This window comes from Chiloscyllium plagiosum, unplaced genomic scaffold (assembly GCF_037043375.1).
Source record: "Chiloscyllium plagiosum isolate Xiang-an unplaced genomic scaffold, Cpla_swu_hap1 HiC_scaffold_17, whole genome shotgun sequence".
Lineage (NCBI taxonomy): Eukaryota > Metazoa > Chordata > Chondrichthyes > Orectolobiformes > Hemiscylliidae > Chiloscyllium > Chiloscyllium plagiosum.
In genome coordinates, this window is record NW_028270155.1 from 59,509,602 (window position 1) to 59,528,188 (window position 18,587).

The window sequence follows — 18,587 nt, forward strand, 5'->3', positions numbered from 1 at the left end:
TATCCATCCTGAAGTTCAAGCTAACTGACTTGAAGCAAGTGTGATGATTCCATGGCTTTAGGATATGTATTTTGTCCTTTTTATTTGAAGAGAGGTTTTAAGACAGAGGCGAAAGTGAGGTCTGCAGATGCTGGAGATCAAAGTTGAAACTTTATTGCTGGAACAGCACAGCAGGTCAGGCAGCATCCAGGGAACAGGAGATTCGACGTTTCGGGCACAGGCCCTTCTTCAGGAATGAGCAGAGAGTGTTCAGCAGGAGAAGATAAAAGGTAGGGAGGAGGGACTTGGAGGAGGGGCGTTGGAAATGTGATAGGTGGAAAGAGGTCAAGGTGAGGGTGATAGGTCGGAGTAGGATGGAGGCGGAGAGGTCAAGAAGAAGACTGCAGGTCAGGAAGGCGGTGCCGGGCTGGAGGGATTCGGCTGAGACAAGGTGGGGGAGGGGGGATGAAGAAACTGGTGAAGTCCAAGTTCATCCCCTGTGGTTGGAGGGTTCCCAGTCGGAAGATAAGACGCTCCTCCTCCGACCGTCGCGTTGTTGTGGTTTGGCGGTGGATGAGTCCAATGACCTGCATATCCTCGGTGGAGTGGGAGGGGGAGTTGAAATGCTGTGCTACAGGGTGGTTGGGTTGGTTCGTCCGGGTGGTGCTACAGGGTGGTTGGGTTGGTTATATTTGGGTTGGTTATATTTTTGATATATTTCCCTCCCCTCCCCTATCAGCTTTCCGTAGAGACCACTCCCTCCGCGACTCCCTTGTCAGATCCACATCCCCCACCGACCCAACCTCCACTCCCGGCACCTTCCCTTGCAACCGCAGGAGGTGCAACACTTGCGCCCACACCTCCCCCCTCACTTCTCTCCAAGGCCCCAAAGGAAACTTCCATATCCGCCACAGATTCACCTGCACCTCCACCCACATCATCTACTGCATCCGCTGCAGCCGGTGTGGCCTCCTCTATATTGGGGAGACAGGCCGCCTACTTGCGGAGCGATTCAGAGAGCACCTCTGGGCCACCCGGACGAACCAACCCAACCACCCTGTAGCACAGCATTTCAACTCCCCCTCCCACTCCACCGAGGATATGCAGGTCATTGGACTCATCCACCGCCAAACCACAACAACCCGACGGTCGGAGGAGGAGCGTCTTATCTTCCGACTGGGAACCCTCCAACCACAGGGGATGAACTTGGACTTCACCAGTTTCTTCATCCCCCCTCCCCCCACCTTGTCTCAGCCGAATCCCTCCAGCCCGGCACCGCCTTCCTGACCTGCAGTCTTCTTCTTGACCTCTCCGCCTCCATCCTACTCCGACCTATCACCCTCACCTTGACCTCTTTCCACCTATCACATTTCCAACGCCCCTCCTCCAAGTCCCTCCTCCCTACCTTTTATCTTCTCCTGCTGAACACTCTCTGCTCATTCCTGAAGAAGGGCCTGTGCCCGAAACGTCGAATCTCCTGTTCCCTGGATGCTGCCTGACCTGCTGTGCTGTTCCAGCAATAAAGTTTCAACTTTAAGACAGAGGCACCAAGCAGTATACAGAGGAAACTCAATTATCCGAATACCAATTATCCAAAAATCGAATTATCCGAAGGAGATCTCGAAGTCCTGATGGAAACATTACATCAAAGATGTTAGATTAGATTAGATTAGATTAGATTACTTACAGTGTGGAAACAGGCCCTTCGGCCCAACAAGTCCACACCGACCCGCCGAAGCACAACCCACCCATTCCCCTACATTTACCCCTTACGTAACACTACGGGCAATTTAGCATGGCCAATTCACCTGAAATGCACATCTTTGGACAGTGGGAGGAAACCGGAGCACCCGGAGGAAACCCACGCAGACACGGGGAGAATGTGCAAACTCCACACAGTCAGTCGCCTGAGGTGGGAATTGAACCACTGTGCCACCGTGCCGCCCATGTGTTCCAACAGTGATCGTGTCTTTTGTTTACAGTGATTAAACAGGTACTGTCTCCAAATGACTGACCTCCTGTTGGGGGTGGGGGCGGTGTTGGATGGGGTTGGTGACGGGGAGGTGTTGGGGGCAGTGGGCGGTGTTGGACGGAGTTGAGGTGGGGGTGTTGAGGGCAGGGGGGCGGTGTTGGACAGGGTTGGGGCAGGGGGTGTTGGGGGCAGTGGGCGGTGTTGGACGGGGTTCGAGGCGGGAGGTTGTTAGGGGCAGTGGGAGGTGTTGGACAGGATTCGGGGCGGGCGTGTTGGGGTCAGTGGGAGGTGTTGGACGGATTTCGGGGCGGGTGGTGTTGGGGGCAGGGGTGGTGTTGGATGGGGTTCGGGGCGGGGGGGTGTTGGGGGCAGTGGGCGGTGTTGGACAGAGTTCGGGGCAGGGGGTATTGGGGGCAGGTGCGGTGTTGGACAGGGTTTGGGGGGGTGTTGGGGACGGGGGCGGTGATAGATGGGGGAGTTGGGGGTGGGGGCAGTGTTGGATGAGGTTGGGGCGGGGCCTGTTGGGGGCAGTGGGTGGTGTTGGACAGAGTTCGGGGCAGGGGGTATTGGGGGCAGGTGCGGTGTTGGTCAGGGTTTGGGGGGGTGTTGGGGGCGGGGGCGGTGATAGATGGGGGAGTTGGGGGTGGGGGCAGTGTTGGATGAGGTTGGGGCGGGGCCTGTTGGGGGCAGTGGGTGGTGTTGGACAGAGTTCGGGGCAGGGGGTATTGGGGGCAGGTGCGGTGTTGGTCAGGGTTTGGGGGTGTGTTGGGGGCGGTGATAGATGGTGGAGTTGGGGGTGGGGGCAGTGTTGGATGAGGTTGGGGCGGGGCCTGTTGGGGGCAGTGGGCGGTGTTGGACAGAGTTCGGGGCAAGGGGTATTGGGGGCAGGTGCGGTGTTGGACAGGGTTTGGGGGGGTGTTGGGGGCAGGGGCGGTGATAGATGGGGGGAGTTGGGGGTGGGGGCAGTGTTGGATGAGGTTGGGGCGGGGCCTGTTGGGGGCAGTGGGTGGTATTGGACGGGCTTGGGGGCGGGGGTGTTGGGGTGGGGGTGTGTTGGACAGGGTGGGGTGTGTTGGGGGTAGTAGGGTATTGGATGGCGTTGGGGCGGGGGGTGTTGGACAGGTTGGGGGTGTTGGGGTGGTAGGGTGTTGGACGGGGCTGGGGGCGGGGGGGTGTTGGAGCAGTGGGCGGTGTTGGGGCGGGGGATGTTGGGGCAGTGGGCGGTGTTGGACGGGGTTCAGGGTGGGGTGGGGGCAGTGTTGGACAGGGGGTGTTGGGGGCAGTGGGCAGTGTTGGACGAGGTTCAGGGTGGGGGATATTGGGGCGGGGGCAGTGTTGGACAGTGGGGTATTGGGGCAGTGGGCGGAGTTGGATGAGGTTCGGGGCCGGGGGTGTTGGGGGCAGGGACGGTGTTGTACGGGGTTTGGGGCGGGGGGTGTTGGAGGCAGGGGGCGGTGTTGGACGGGGTTCGGAGTGGGGGGTGTTGGGGCGGGGATCGTTGGGGCAGTGGGCGGTGTTGGATGTTGTTCAGGTGGGGGGTTGTTGGGGCGGGGGCAGTTTTGGATGGGGGGTGTTGGGGACAGGGGGCGATGTTGGACGGGGTTTTGGGGTGGGGGGTGTTTGGGACAGGGGGCGATGTTGGACGGGGTTCAGGGTGGGGGGTGTTGGGGGCGTGGGGTGTTGGGGCGGGGGTGGTCTTGGATGGCGTTCGGGGCGGGGTGTAAGGGCGGAGGCAGTGTTGGACTGGGAGGAGTTGAGGAAGTGGACGGGGTTTGGGGCGGTGGGTGTTGGGGGCAGGGTCGGTGTTGGACGGGGTTCGGGGCGGCGAGGGTTGGGGGCAGGGCGCGGGGTGTTGGAGGCAGGGGCGGTGTTGGACGGGGCTCAGGGCGAGGGTGTTGGAGCAGGGGCAGTGTTGGACGAGGTTCGGGGCGGGGAGTATTGGAGCAGAGGCGGTGTTAGATGGGGTTCGGGGCGGCGGGTGTTGGGGGCAGGGGGCGATGTTGGACAGGGTTCGGGGTGGGGGGGGTTGGGGGAGTGGGGTGTTGGGGCGGGTAGTCTTGGATGGGGTTCGGGGCGGGGGGTGTTCTGGCGGGGGCGCTGTTGGACGGGGTTCGGGGCAGGGTGTGTTGGGGTGGGGTCGCTGTTGGACGGGGCTCGGGTTGGGGGGTGTTGGAGCAGGGGCGGTGTTGGACTGGGTTCAGGGCGGGACTGTTGGAGCAGGGGCGGTGTTGAATTGGGTTCGGGGCGGGGGTATTAGGGCGGGGGCAGTGTTGGACTGGGAGGTGTTGGGGGCAGTGGGCAGTGTTGGACGGGGTTTGGGGCGGGGGGTGTTGGGGACAGGGTCGGTGTTGGACGGGGTTCGGGACGGGGGTGTTGGGGGCAGGGGCGGGGGGTGTTGGAGCAGGGGCGGTGTTGGACGGGGTTCGGGGCAGGGAGTGTTGGAGCAGGGGCGGTGTTGGATGGGGTTCGGGGCGGGGGGTGTTCGAGCAGGGGCGGTGTTGGACGGGGTTCAGGGCAGGGAGTGTTGGAGCAGGGGCGGTGTTGGACGGGGTTCGGGTGGGGGGTGTTCGAGCAGGGGCGGTGTTGGACGGGGTTCAGGGCAGGGGTGTTGGAGTAGGGGCGGTGTTGGAAGGGGTTCGGGGCAAGAGGTGTTGGGGTGGCTGCGGTGTTGGACAGGGGGTTGTTGGACGGGGTTCGGGGCGGGGAGTGTTGGGGTGGGGGCGGTGTTGGACAGGGGTTTGGGGCGGGGTGTGTTGGGGCGGGCGCGGTGTTGGACAGGGTTCGGGGCAGGGGTGTTGGGGTGGGGGCGATGTTGGACGGGGTTCGGGGCAGGGGGTGTTGGAGCGGGGGCAGTGTTGGACGGGGTTCGGGGTGGGGTGTGTTGGGTCGGGGGTGGTGTTGGACGGGGTTCGGGGCAGGGGGTGTTGGAGCGGGGGCGCTGTTGGACGGGGTTCGGGCGGGGGGTGTTGGAGCAGGGGTGGTGTTGGACGGGGTTCGGGCGGGGGGTGTTGGAGCAGGGGTGGTGTTGGACGGGGTTCGGGCGGGGGGTGTTGGAGCAGGGGCAGTGTTGGATGGGATTAGGGTGGGGAGTGTTGGGGCGGGGGCGGTATTGGACGGGGTTCAGGCAGGGAGTGTTGGGGCGGGGGCGCTGTTGGACGGGGCTCGGGGCAGGGGGTGTTGGGACGGTTGTAGATGGGGTTCGGGGCGGGGAGTGTTGGGGCGGGGGCGATGTGGGGCGGGGGCGATGTTGGACTGGGGTGTGTTGGAGCAGGGGTGGTGTTGGATGGGGTTCGGGGCGTGGAATGCTGGGGCGGGGGCGCTGTTGGACGGAGTTTGGGGCGGGGGTGTTGGGGCTGCGGCGGTGTTGGACAGGGGTTCGGGGCGGGGGTGTTGGGGCGTGGCGCTGTTGGATGGAGTTCAGGGTGGGGGGTGTTGGGGGCGTGGGGTGTTGGGGCGGGGGCAGTGTTGGACAGGGGTTCGGTGTGGGGGATGTTGGAGCGGGTGCGGTGTTGGACTGGGGCTCAGGGCAGGGCGTTGTTGGGGCGGCGGTGTTGGACGGTGTTCAGGGCGGGGTGTGTTGGGGCAGGGGCGGTGTTGGACGGAGTTCGGGGCGGGGAGTGTTGGAGCAGGAGTGTGTTGGACGGGGTTCGGGGCGTGGAGTGTTGGGGCAGGAGCAGTGTTAGATGGAGTTCGGGGCGGGGAGTGTTGGGGCGGGGGCGTGTTGGACGGGGTTCGGGGCGGTGCGCTGTTGGAGCAGGAGCAGTGTTGGATGGGGTGCGGGGTGGGGTGTGTTGGGGCGGGTGCGCTGTTTGACGGGGTTCAGGACGGGGGTGATGGGGCGTGGTCGCTGTTGGATGGGGTTCGGGGCGGGGGTGATGGTACCACAGCGGTGTTCGACAGGGGTTTGGGGCGGGGGCACTGTTGGATGGAGTTCGGGGTGGGGGGTGTTCGGGGCGTGGGATGTTGTGGCGGGGATGGTGTTAGATGGGGTTTGGGGCGGGTGGTGTTGGGGCGGGGGCGGTGTTGGATGGGGTTCGGGGCGGGGAGTGTTGGGGTGGGGATGGTGTTGGACAGGGGTTCGGGGCGGGGGATGTTGGGGGCAGGGGGCGGTGTTAGACGGGGTTCGGAGGAGGGGTTTTGGGGGCGTGGGGTATTGGGGCGGGGGTGGTGTTGGATGGGGTTCGGGGTGGGGAGTGTTTGGGTGGGGGCGGTGTTGGACAGTGGTTCGGGGCGTGGTGTGTTGGGGCAGGGGCGCTGTTGGATGGGGTTCGGGGGGTGGGGTGTTGGAGCGGGGGCACTGTTGGACGGGGTTCGGGGTGGGGTGTGTTGGGTCGGGGGTGGTGTTGGACGGGGTTCGGGGCAGGGGGTGTTGGAGCGGGGGCGCTGTTGGACGGGGTTCGGGTGGGGGGTGTTCGAGCAGGGGCGGTGTTGGACGGGGTTCAGGGCAGGGGTGTTGGAGTAGGGGCGGTGTTGGAAGGGGTTCGGGGCAAGAGGTGTTGGGGCGGCTGCGGTGTTGGACAGGGGGTTGTTGGACGGGGTTCGGGGCGGGGAGTGTTGGGGTGGGGGCGGTGTTGGACAGGGGTTTGGGGCGGGGTGTGTTGGGGCGGGCGCGGTGTTGGACAGGGTTCGGGGCAGGGGTGTTGGGGTGGGGGCGATGTTGGATGGGGTTCGGGGCAGGGGGTGTTGGAGCGGGGGCACTGTTGGACGGGGTTCGGGGTGGGGTGTGTTTGGTCGGGGGTGGTGTTGGATGGGGTTCGGGGCGTGGAGTGTTGGGGCGGGGCGGTGTTGGACGGGGTTCGGGGCGGGGGATGTTGGGAGCGGGGGCGGTGTTGGACGGGGTTTGGTGGGGGCCTGTTGGGACCGGGGCAGTGTTGGACAGGGGTTCGGGGAGGGGGTGTTGGGGCGGGGGTGGTGTTGGACAGGGGTTCGGGGTGGGGAGTGTTGGGGCAGGGGCGGTGTTGGATGGGGTTCGGGGCGTGGGGTGGTGGAGCAGGGGCACTGTTGGAAGGGGTTCAAGGCGGGGAGTGTTGGGGCGGGGCGGTGTTGGACGGGGTTCAGGGCGGGGGATGTTGGGGTCGGGGGCGGTGTTGGACGGGGTTTGGTGGGGGCCTGTTGGGACGGGGGCAGTGTTGGACAGGGGTTTGGGGAGGGGGTGTTGGGGCGGGGGTGGTGTTGGACGGGGTTCAGGGCGGGGGATGTTGGGGGCGGGGGCGGTGTTGGACGGGGTTTGGTGGGGGCCTGTTGGGACGGGGGCAGTGTTGGACAGGGGTTTGGGGAGGGGGTGTTGGGGCGGGGGTGGTGTTGGACGGGGTTCGGGGCAGGGGGTGTTGGAGCAGGAGCGGTGTTGGACGGGGTTCAGGGCGGGGAGTGTTGGGGCAGGGGAACTGTTGGACGGGGTTCGGGGCGGGGGCGTTGGGGTGGGGGCGCTGTTGGATGGGGTCCGGGGTGGGGGTATTGGGGAAGTGGGGTATTGGGGCAGGGGTGGTGTTGGATGGGGTTCGGGGCGGGGGTGTTGGGGCGGGGTCGCTGTTGGATGGGGATCGGGGTGGGGGGTGTTGGGGGCGTGGGGTGTTGGGGCAGGGATGGTGGTAGATGGAGTTCAGAGCGGGGAGTGTTAGGGCGGGGCCGGTGTTGGATGGGGTTCGGGACGGGGAGTGTTGGGGCGGGGGTGGTGTAGGATGGGGTTCGGGGCAAGGAGTGTTGGGGTGGGGGTGGTGTTGGATGGGGTTAGGAGCGGGGAGTGTTGGGGCGGGGGTGGTGTTGGATGGGGTTCGGGGCGGGGAGTGTTGGTGCGGGGGCGGTGTTGGATGGGGTTCGGGGCGGGGAGTGTTGGGGCGGGGACAGTGTTGGATAGGGGTTCGGGGCGGGGGGTATTGGGGGCAGGGGCGGTGTTGGACAGGGTTCGGTGCGGGGGATGATGGTGGCAGGGGGTATTGGGGGCAGGGGCGGTGTTGGACAGGGTTCGGTGCGGGGGATGATGGTGGCAGGGGGCGGTGTTGGACGTGGTTCGGGGCGGGGTGTTGGGGCAGGGGCGGTGTTGGACAGGGTTCGGTGCGGGGGATGATGGTGGCAGGGGCGGTGTTGGATGGGGATCAGGGCGGGGAGTGTTGGGCCAGGGCGGTATTGGTCAGGGGTTCGGGGCGGGGGCGGTGTTGGACGGGATTCGGGTCAGGGGGCATTGGGGGCGGGGGCGGTGTTGGACGGAGTTCGGAGCGAGGGGTGTTGGGGGCAGGTGCGGTGTTGGACAGGGGTGTGTGGGGGCAGTGTTGGATGTGGTTTGGGGCGGGGTGGTGTTGGAGGCGGGGTCTCGTGAGCTGTGTGCTGCTGCAGTCTCCTGACTCGGGAGCAGACTTTAAAAACTCCGAGCCCCAGAGGAAAGGCATTTAATCGATTAACCGAATAATCGATTATCTGAACAAAATAGTGCCCGCCCATCTCGTTTGGATAATCGAGGTTCCCCTGTATTTGAATCCAATAAACAAAACAGGCCTTGGGTTTTTTTAAAAGTTGGAACAATAGAGGCAGCTTGAATGGGTGGGCTCAAGCTCCCACAGAATTTTTAGTTTGAGTTTCTCAGGAGCAATTGTTGGGGCCTTGAAGCTGAGTTTGAAAGCTGTAGTATATCTCTCCCTGCTACTCCCTCTCTGAGTTTGCGCTCAATATTTTTCCTCTTGGACTGGCGAATTGAGACTATCTATTTTACTAAATTTGCCTTTGCCAAGGGTGTGCTTATGGATTGTTGTTATATTAAAGCAGTTAAATAATCTATTTAACTTAAGTTTTCCAATAGAGTTACGTTATTCCAATTTCTTCTTTGTTTTATTGTATTTTAACTATAACATATGAATAAAGTGTGTTTTGCTTTAAGATTGGTAATTTGACAAATTGAATTGCATCTGGAATACAATACCTGGCACTTGCCTTTAAATTAAGAAAAAGCTAGGGCCTAGGCTATCTTCTTTATATATTTTCAGGGGGTTTGGTTCATAACACAAGAGATAGGGAGTTGAGTCATAAAGTAAAATTTCCAAAAGGATTATTCTCCTCACTAAATCTGTGAGCAGATTTATCTTTTTTCTTCACAAATGTACAGTGTGATGATATTGATTACAGAAAGACACATGACTGTATCAGTGACACAGCATCACCAGTGAAATGGACACATGGTTCCCTAACTTCTTTAGGGGAAAAAAATGTTCGCTTGATGGTTTATTCATAAACAGGTTACACAATTATCCTTAGACTCCCTACAGTGTGGAAACAGGCCCTTCAGCCCAACAAGTCCACATCAACCCTCCGAAGAGTATCCCACCCAAACCCATTTACCCCTGACTAACCTACACATCCCTGAACACTATGAGTAATTTAGCATGGCCAATTCACCCAACCTGCACATCTTTGGATTTTGGGAGGGAACCAGAGCACCTGGAGGAAACCCATGCAGACACAGGGAGAATGTGCAAACTCCACATAGTCGCCCAAATCTGTCATTGAACCGAGGTCCCTGGCGCTGTGAAGTAGCAATGCTAACCAGTGAACCACCGTGCTGCCCCAAAGTCATTAAACAAAGTTATACCTGCTGTAAAAGGTTCGACTCAATTTTAGGTCCTCCACCTTCAAAAAGTTTCTGAAAAGGTAAAGAAATCAGCCAGAATAAATACTGCTTCATGTTTACTCTTACCTCAAACCCTCCTGTCCTAGAGAAAGCATCTCTCCCTGGGGCTGTTTCACAAACACTGGGCACTCTGTTATTTTTCACCATGAGACCACTCAACAGCGAGAGTCATCAAGCCACTTGGCTGTGGGACCACTGTATGGAAGCTGGTATTGCCTTCTTCCTTTTCAGCAGAGCAGATAAAGTTGGGGATGCTGGCTGGTTCTCCTCCTCTCCCCAACTGAGTGATACTGAAGTCAATTTATTGTCTCCCATCAGAACTCAGCCAATCATGGGTGATGTCAGGAAGCACTCCTACACACAAAGAACATCTTGAACTCTCCGTCCAAAAAGCCAGTTGAGCTACGGAGGTCAACTGATCTTTTTAACACTGAAATTGACAGATGTTTGTTTTAAAAGGTTGGCAAGGGTTACAGAAACCAGGGATGGTAGATGGAGCTGAATATAAAGCAGACATAATCTAACTGAATAGCAGACTGTGGTGCACTACTGTCTGTCAGACTTTGTCCTGATAAGAACACACACTTTGATGCAGTTTTTTGATTTTCCATGTAATCCTCTCCTGTTAGGTCCCCCACCCTGGGTTTATGTTGCCTTCAGTATCACTTAGATCGTGCATTTATATCACGGCAGCTGATTTAACATGAACGACAGACGTCTGCTGCAGTTGATACAGTGTTAGTCTGTAACTCACCAACAAATGGCCATCAGAGAGTGTCAGGGTCAAGCGATTGTCATGATGTGCTGCAAAAAGGAGAGAGTTGATGACTGGCTCTGACACCCAGAGATTAAACATTCTGATCTCCCCTCTCTCAACTGGGATGGCACTGGGCTTCTGGAAAACTGTAGAGTTCTTGTAGGAGACACTACCCTGCGAGATACAACAATGGTTTGCAGTACATGTAACATTCATAAAAACCTATGCGGAGAGCAGCCAGACACATCGGGATACAGCTTATGAGTAAGTTGAGACCAGTGTAAATGTATTATTCTTGGATGACCCATTGCTTCAGGCGTACTCTAGCCCTGCGGGTTTTCCCTATGTCATTTTTGGACTTGATGTGGACTGTTAAAGGTTAATTGATCTAATTAGTTAATAACTTCAATTGCATTGTGTGGTGCAACCACCAGATAGTAGAGGATAAATAAGACCTCAATGTGTTTTTATCTGGCAATTCTTATGGAATCAGTCAGGACTCTCTGCTTACACGTTCACTGGATTCCAATTGTTTCATTGGTCATCAATCATTCCATTGACTGTTGGGGAACAGGAGGGATGGGTAGGTGGGATAAGAACTAATGGCACAATTAGAGAGTGCCAAGAAAGAAGGTTTCTCAGTTTTGTGGTGTGACTAATAAAATAAATAATATGGATGTTGTCAATGACTATCACATTACTTCTAACATTAGTATAGTTTCTGCTTACCCTCAAGCTTAGTGAAAGGGAGTTACTTTGGATGCCAAGCACTTTGAAAAGTTAAATCAAGTGGTTTGTTCCTGTGGATGACAAGGATTTAAATGAGGATGATAGAAGTAAATTTTTATGGGTATTAGGAAGTAGAAATGTGGAGACCTTCCATTTTGTGTTTAAGCATTAAAGCAGCTTCTTCCAATCGTCCACTCAAAAACTCATCACAACAAAAGTGATTGCGATTACCCAGGGCCTGATCCTGATCCTTTTCTGACCAGGCAGCAGCCCCATTGGTCCATGGATCACCCGTCACTCTTAATGACCAGACAGCAGTCCAAGACCGGTGGTCCAAGGAGGTGGTCCAAGACTTCCAGATCAGTTATTGTTTAACTGTCTATAACCATAGCTGAGATTCAAACAAATTAAATAGGCTTTCAATTTTTCAGATCAGATATTTCCAAGTCAAGAGGTTTCCTGAAAATCTCTAAAGGAAATGATTGCACTGTCAATGCAGAATGTCTATAAAACATTATTTTAAAAGTTCAGTAGTGAACATCCTCAGTACTGTAGCAGATACAGTTGCACCATTTCATTATATTGTAAATAAAAACAGTTTTACCACATCAGAATTAACTTCAGCTTTAATCCTTATCGGAAAATTCCACAAATAGTTCAATTTTGATCTTGATTCAAATCTACTCCATTTGGTCCTGCTGCTTAGATTTGTTATTTGATGATGTACTTGTTTTGTTCTAAGCATTTCTTTCTCATAATTCCTCAAGAAAGGAGTTCAAAAGTCAAATTGGTCTAGACTACTCCAACCTGTTTTATTAAGTGACCATCAAAGGATGTACAGAGAGTCCTCTCCCTCTCTCTGCTCTGAGCGCCTGATTCTCTAATCGTCTCTCCCAGCCAACGGTAACCATTGCCTCCACTCAGTGCCAACCTCTGATTGAGACCGAAGCTGGGTAAGTCAACTCCGACCCCATGTTGAAATGGATAAATTAGCTGTCCTTCTCCCATACATGGTGTGCCTTTGCGTAGTGTCAAATTTATAATACCAATGCTGAAAACAAAAAATGTTGGTGCTCACAGTGGGTTGGAGAGTGAGCAAGCTAACGTTTCGAGTTGAGGTGACTCTTCATCAGAGCTGAAGCGAAGTGGGCTCCAGCACTTTTTGTTTTCAATTCAGATTCCAGCATCTGCAGCAATTTGTTCCTATATTACCAACAGCAAGATCACAGACCAAAACTTTACATTGGGGTTCTGTACAACTTAATTCAAAATACAGGGTGTCAGATTTGCGTAACTTTATTTGAAGGCTGCAGAAGACTTTGCTGTTTGTACTTTGCACAATTACCTCATGCCGTGATTCAATGTATCCTGAGGTAAGTACTGGGTCACTGGTTAGCTTGACACTTGTGGCAATCTCCCCATCTTGTATAAACAATCCTGTGTGAAAAGAGGTGTTTGTTACAAATAACTGCATTGTGTTGACTATTGTTTTAAAATAGGTGGTCAAACTGTTAATGCCACAGGACCTTAAAACTCAAATTCAGTCTGAATGGGCCATCCTTGGAGTGAGAAGTTTTTGTCACCTCTATAGCAAGCCTGCCTAGGAGTCAGAAGGCTATGCATTCAAACCCCACAATAAACTTGAGCGAAACATTTAGACTGATGTGGAAATAGAGAAATAAACAGAAGTTACTGGAAAAGCTCAGCAGGTCTGGCAGCATCTGTGGAGAGAAATCAGAGTTAACATCTTGTGTCCAGTGACTCCTCTTCAGAACTGGAAGTGAAACGTTAGCTCTGATTTCTCTCCGCAGATGCTGCCCGACCGGCTGAGATTTTCCAGCAATTTCTGTTTTTATTTCAACATTCCAACATCCGCGGTGCTTTGGTTTTTATTTTTGTTTCGTAGAAATAGAGAATATTGGACAATCTCAACAGGTCTGGCAGTATCTGTAGAGAGAGAAACAGATCTGATGTTTCAAGACCGATGTGACTCAGGAACTGACGAGGTGGAGATGTCCTTGGCTTTGTGCCTTTGGGAAAGGACTGAACAAGGCGAAAGAGACAAATGGGAACTCCTTCGGAGGGAACAGCAGAACTTCAAAGTGGGCATTCAGCAGCAGTGAATTAATCGCTCAAATAAAAGCAAAGTAATCTGCAGCAAGGATGGAGAGAGCCTGCTGGCTTATACACTCTGAGAAATATGAATCTGGTGTGTCGTCCTTCACAGATTCAAGGCTATAGGCAAAGAGATCGCTGGCAGATGGACTTCTACAATAAGGTGAAGGGACAGGACACCCTTGGAGTGTCCCAAAGTGAAGCACCTTCCGAATGTCACTCCTCCTCCTGACGGATGACTGGCACCGCTCTGTTTCTTTAAGAGGAAGGGGGAATGGATGTAGGTTTGTATATGCCATGTCCCCCTGTCACCTATCCTATTGGTGCTGAACACTCACGGCTACAGCCTTGGTGTGCAGGTCCCGCCATACATCCAGCAGTCACCATGAGTCCTTCTAGTGCGGGCTCTCCACACCAACCACCACTCTCCACATGCAGGCAGCCAGAGGCATGCCAGTAGGCAGAAGTCAGGCGGACTCTTCCATAGCATTATACAGCACGGACACAGACCCTTCGGTCTAACCAGTTCACACCGAACACAGTCCCAAACTAAACTATTTCCAACTGCTTGCTCCTGGCCCATATCTCTCCTAACCTTTCCTATTCATGTACCTATCCAAATGTCTTTCAAATGTTGTAACTGTACCTGAATCCACCACTTCCTTGACGTTCATTCCACGTGCTCTGTGTAAAAAAGTTACCTCTCGTGTCTTTTTTAAATCCCTCTCCTCTCAACTTAAAAATGTGCCTCCTAATTTTGAAATCCCTCATCCGAGGGAAAAGGCATCTTCCATTAACTCTATCTATACCTCTCATTATTTTATAAACTTTTATCAGGTCGCTTCTCGACATCCTACGCTCCAGTGAAAAAAGTCCCAGCCTATCCAACTTTTCTTTATAACCCAAACCTTCCATACCCAGAAACATCCTGGTCAATCTCTTCTGAACCCTCTCCAGCTTAATAATCTCCCTCCTATAATTGGGCCACCAGAACTGGACATAGTATTCCAGAAGAGGCCTCATCAATGTTCTGTACAACCTCAACATGACCTCCCAACTCCCATACTCAAAGGACTGAACTATGAAGGCAAGCATGCTAAACGTCTTCTTAACCACCCTGTCACTCCAGTCCAGTGAGAGCCTTCAGAATCCTTGTCTGATGTTCTCGTTCCTGATTCACCATGTCACTTATATCAAAAATGCAACTCACCATTACCACCACCTTCTCAAGGGCAACTAGGGATGGGCAATAAACGCTGGCCTGACCAACATTGCCCATATCCCTTGAAGGAGTCTAAAGTGCCCAATAAAATGCAATGCAACTGAAATTGAAAGCTGAAATACAGAGGGCAGAGTTGTACCATTGACTGATGATGTTAAAGGCAATGGAAAATTTGAAGAGGATAACAATCTATGGAAAGCACAGTTTCACATAAAGGTTTAGCTAGCTGATGAAGTAATCTTTTACCTGCTTGATCCAGAGTGAAGTCTGCCAGTAGATTTGCCATTTTGTGAATTTCTGCACAGATCTTAAAAAACACAAATAAGGGTGAAAGAGCATGTCAGGAAGGCTGGTGTTAAAGGGTATTTTTCATTAACCTGGCAATCCCTGTGAAGACTGAAAATCATTATTTCTCCTATTGGCTTTATTTTGTGAAGGAGGGCAGAGGGGAAACAAATTAGTAACAAAATCTAAAGGCCGAGGTTTAGAGAAATTTAAAGGACTTCAGCTTGAAATGAATATGTCATTTGTACAGGGAATAACAATGCGATTAAAGGTGATTTGCTCTCTAACAATAAAGAGAGGTTTTTCTTGTCTGATACAACATGGTTCCTTCCGTCAAGCCTGATATCTACAGGCACACAGTGTCACCTTCCGTCAGGCCTGATATCTACAGGCACACAGTGTCACCTTCCATCAGGCCTGATATCTACAGGCACACAGTGTCACCTTCTGCCAGGCCTGGTATCTACAGGCACACAGTGTCACCTTCCATCAGGCCTGATATCTACAGGCACACAGTGTCACCTTCCATCAGGCCTGATATCTACAGGCACACAGTGTCACCTTCCATCAGGCCTGATATCTACAGGCACACAGTGTCACCTTCTGTCAGGCCTGGTATCTACAGGCACACAGTGTCACCTTCTGTCAGGCCTGGTATCTACAGGCACACAGTGTCACCTTCCATCAGGCCTGATATCTACAGGCACAGTGTCACCTTCCATCAGGCCTGATATCTACAGGCACACAGTGTCACCTTCCATCAGGCCTGATATCTAGGCACACAGTGTCACCTTCTGTCAGGCCTGATATTGACAGGCACACAGTGTCACCTTCCATCAGGCCTGGTATCTACAGGCACACAGTGTCACCTTCCATCAGGCCTGGTATCTACAGGCACACAGTGTCACTTTCTGTCAGGCCTGATATTGACAGGCACACAGTGTCACCTTCCATCAGGCCTGATATCTACAGGCACACAGTGTCACCTTCCATCAGGCCTGATATCTAGGCACACAGTGTCACCTTCTGTCAGGCCTGATATTGACAGGCACACAGTGTCACCTTCCATCAGGCCTGATATCTACAGGCACAGTGTCACCTTCCATCAGGCCTGATATCTACAGGCACACAGTGTCACCTTCTGTCAGGCCTGATATTGACAGGCACACAGTGTCACCTTCCATCAGGTCTGATATCTACAGGCACACAGTGTCACCTTCTGTCAGGCCTGATATTGACAGGCACACAATGTCACCTTCCGTCAGGCCTGGTATCTACAGGCACACAGTGTCACCTTCCATCAGGTCTGATATCTACAGGCACACAGTGTCACCTTCTGTCAGGCCTGATATTGACAGGCACACAGTGTCACCTTCCGTCAGGCCTGGTATCTACAGGCACAGTGTCACCTTCCATCAGGCCTGATATTGACAAGCACACAGTGTCACCTTCCGTCAGGCCTGGTATCGATAGGCACACAGTGTCACCTTCCATCAGGCCTGGTATCGACAGGCACACAGTGTCACCTTCAGTCAGGCCTGATATCTACAGGCACAGTGTCACCTTCCGTCAGGCCTGAAATCTACAGGCACACAGTGTCACCTTCCATCAGCCTGATATCTACAGGCACACAGTATCATCTTCAGTCAGGCTTGATATCTACAGGCACACACTGTCAACCTTCTGTAAAGTTAAAAATCACACAATACCAGGTTATAGTCCAACAGGTTTAACTGGAAGCACACTAGCTTTCGGAGCGACGCTCCTTCATCAGGTGGTTGAAGGAGCAGTGCTCCAAAAGCTAGTGTGCTTCCAATTAAACCTGTTGGACTATAACCTGGTGTTGTGTGATTTTAACTTTGTACACCCCAGTCCAACACTGGCAGCTCCAAATCAAAACCTTCTGTAAGGCCTGGTATCTACAGGTCAGCTTCCATCAAGCCTGATATCCACAGGCAGAGTGTCACCTTCCAACAGGCATGATATCTACACGCAAGGAGTGTCACCTTCTGTCAGGCCTGGTATCTATGGGCGAACGTGAGGACCTTGTTGCATTACGAGGGGTGGAGCTCAAGGGCGGAGGTGTGGGAAGTGGAGGAGATACACTGGAGAACATCGTCGACCCATGTGAGAGGGGAAATTGCGATCTTTAAAGAAGGAGGCCATCTGGGATTTTCTATGGTGAAATTGGTTAGTCTGGGAACAATTATGGCGGAGGCGGAGGAATTGGGAACAAGGGACGGCATTTTTATAGGAGACAGGGTGGGAGGAGGTGTAGTCCAGGTAGCTGTGGGAGTTAGTGGATTTGTAGGAGATGTCCATGGTTAGTTGGTCACCAGAGATGGAGATGGAGTTGTCCGAGATGATCCAGGTGAATTTGAGTTCAAGGTAAAAGGTGTTAGTGAAGTTGCTGAACAGTAGCTACAGTCATCAATGTAGCGGAGGAAAAGCTGGGGGAAGGTGCTGGTGTATCTGCAGAAGATGGACTGTTCCACATGTCCAAAAAGAGGAAGGCATAGCTGGGGCCCATGTGGGTGCCCATGGCTATCCCTTTGGTTTGGAGAAAGTGGGAGGATTGGAAGAGGTTTTAAAGGTGGGGACCAGTTCATGTGGGTGAGCGGATGAGGGTGTCAGTGGAACGGTACTGGTTGGGACTGCGTGAGAGGAAGAAATGGAGGGCTTGGAGACCTTCATTGTGGTGAATCGATGTGTACAGGACTGGATGTCCATGGTGAAGATAAGGCGCTGGGGTCTGGGGAAACAAAAGTCTTGGAGGAGGTGAAGAGCGTGGGTGGTGCCCCGAATGTAGTTGGGGAGTTCCTGGACAAAGGAGGACAGGACAGTGTCAGGGTATAGAGACATGAGGTCAGTGGGACAGGACCAGGCTGAGTAGGTTGGCATCTACATGCACACAGTCACTGTCCATCAGAGGTGATATCTACAGGCAGGGAGTGTCACTTTCTGTCAGTCCTAGTATCTACAGGCACACACTTGTCACCTTCTGTCAGTCCTAGTATCTACAGGCACACACTTGTCACCTTCTGTCAGTCCTAGTATCTACAGGTATACAGTTGTCACCTTCTGTCAGTCTTAGTATCTATAGATACACAATATCACCTTCTGTCAGTCCTAGTATCTACAGGTACACAATATCGCCTTCTGTTAGTCCTAGTATCTACAGGCATACAATTGTCACCTTCTGTCAGTCCTAGTATCTACAAGCACACAGGATCACCTTCTGTCAGTCCTAGTATCTACAAGCACACAGGGTCACCTTCTGTCAGTCCTAGTATCTACAGGCATATAATGTCACCTTCTGTCGGTCCCAGTATCTACAGGCACAAATTGTCACCTTCTGTCAGTGCTCGTATCTACAGGCACACAGTGTCACATTCTGTCAGTCCTAGTATTTACAAGCACACAGTTATCACCTTCTGTCAGTCCTAGTATCTATAGGCACACAATGTCATCTTCTGTTAGTCCTAGTATCGACAGGCACACAATGTCACCTTCTGTCAAGTATCTACAGGCACACACTTGCCACCTTCTGTCAGTCCTAGTATCTACAGGCACACATTCTCATCTTCAGTCAGTCCTAGTATCTACAAGTACACAGTGTCATCTTCTGTCATGTATCTACAGGCACACAATGTCACCTTCTGTCAGTCCCAGTATCTACAGGCACATAATGTCATCTTCTGTCAGTCCTAGTATCAACAGTCTCACAGTGTCACCTTGTATCAGTCCTTGTATCTACAAGCACGCAGTGTCACCTTCTGACAGTCCTAGTATCTACAGACACACAGTATCAGCTTCTGTCAGTCCCAGTATCTGCAGGCACAGACTTGTCACCTTCTGTCAGTTCCAGTATCTACAGGCACACAGTATTACCTTCTGTCAGTCGTAGTATCTA

General features: G+C 53.7%; 1 protein-coding gene across 1 annotated transcript in view; it reads right to left on the bottom strand.

Annotated features, from left to right (window-relative positions):
• cetp (cholesteryl ester transfer protein, plasma) overlaps positions 1–18,587 on the bottom strand; it is a 58,577-nt gene that overhangs the window by 14,354 nt on the left and 25,636 nt on the right. The window contains exons 7-10 of the mRNA XM_043707160.2: positions 14,636–14,696; positions 12,398–12,489; positions 10,321–10,497; positions 9,528–9,578 (exon numbers count right to left, since the gene is read on the bottom strand). Coding sequence (XP_043563095.2) covers positions 9,528–9,578; positions 10,321–10,497; positions 12,398–12,489; positions 14,636–14,696 — 381 coding nt within the window. The remainder of the gene's footprint in view (positions 1–9,527; positions 9,579–10,320; positions 10,498–12,397; positions 12,490–14,635; positions 14,697–18,587) is intronic.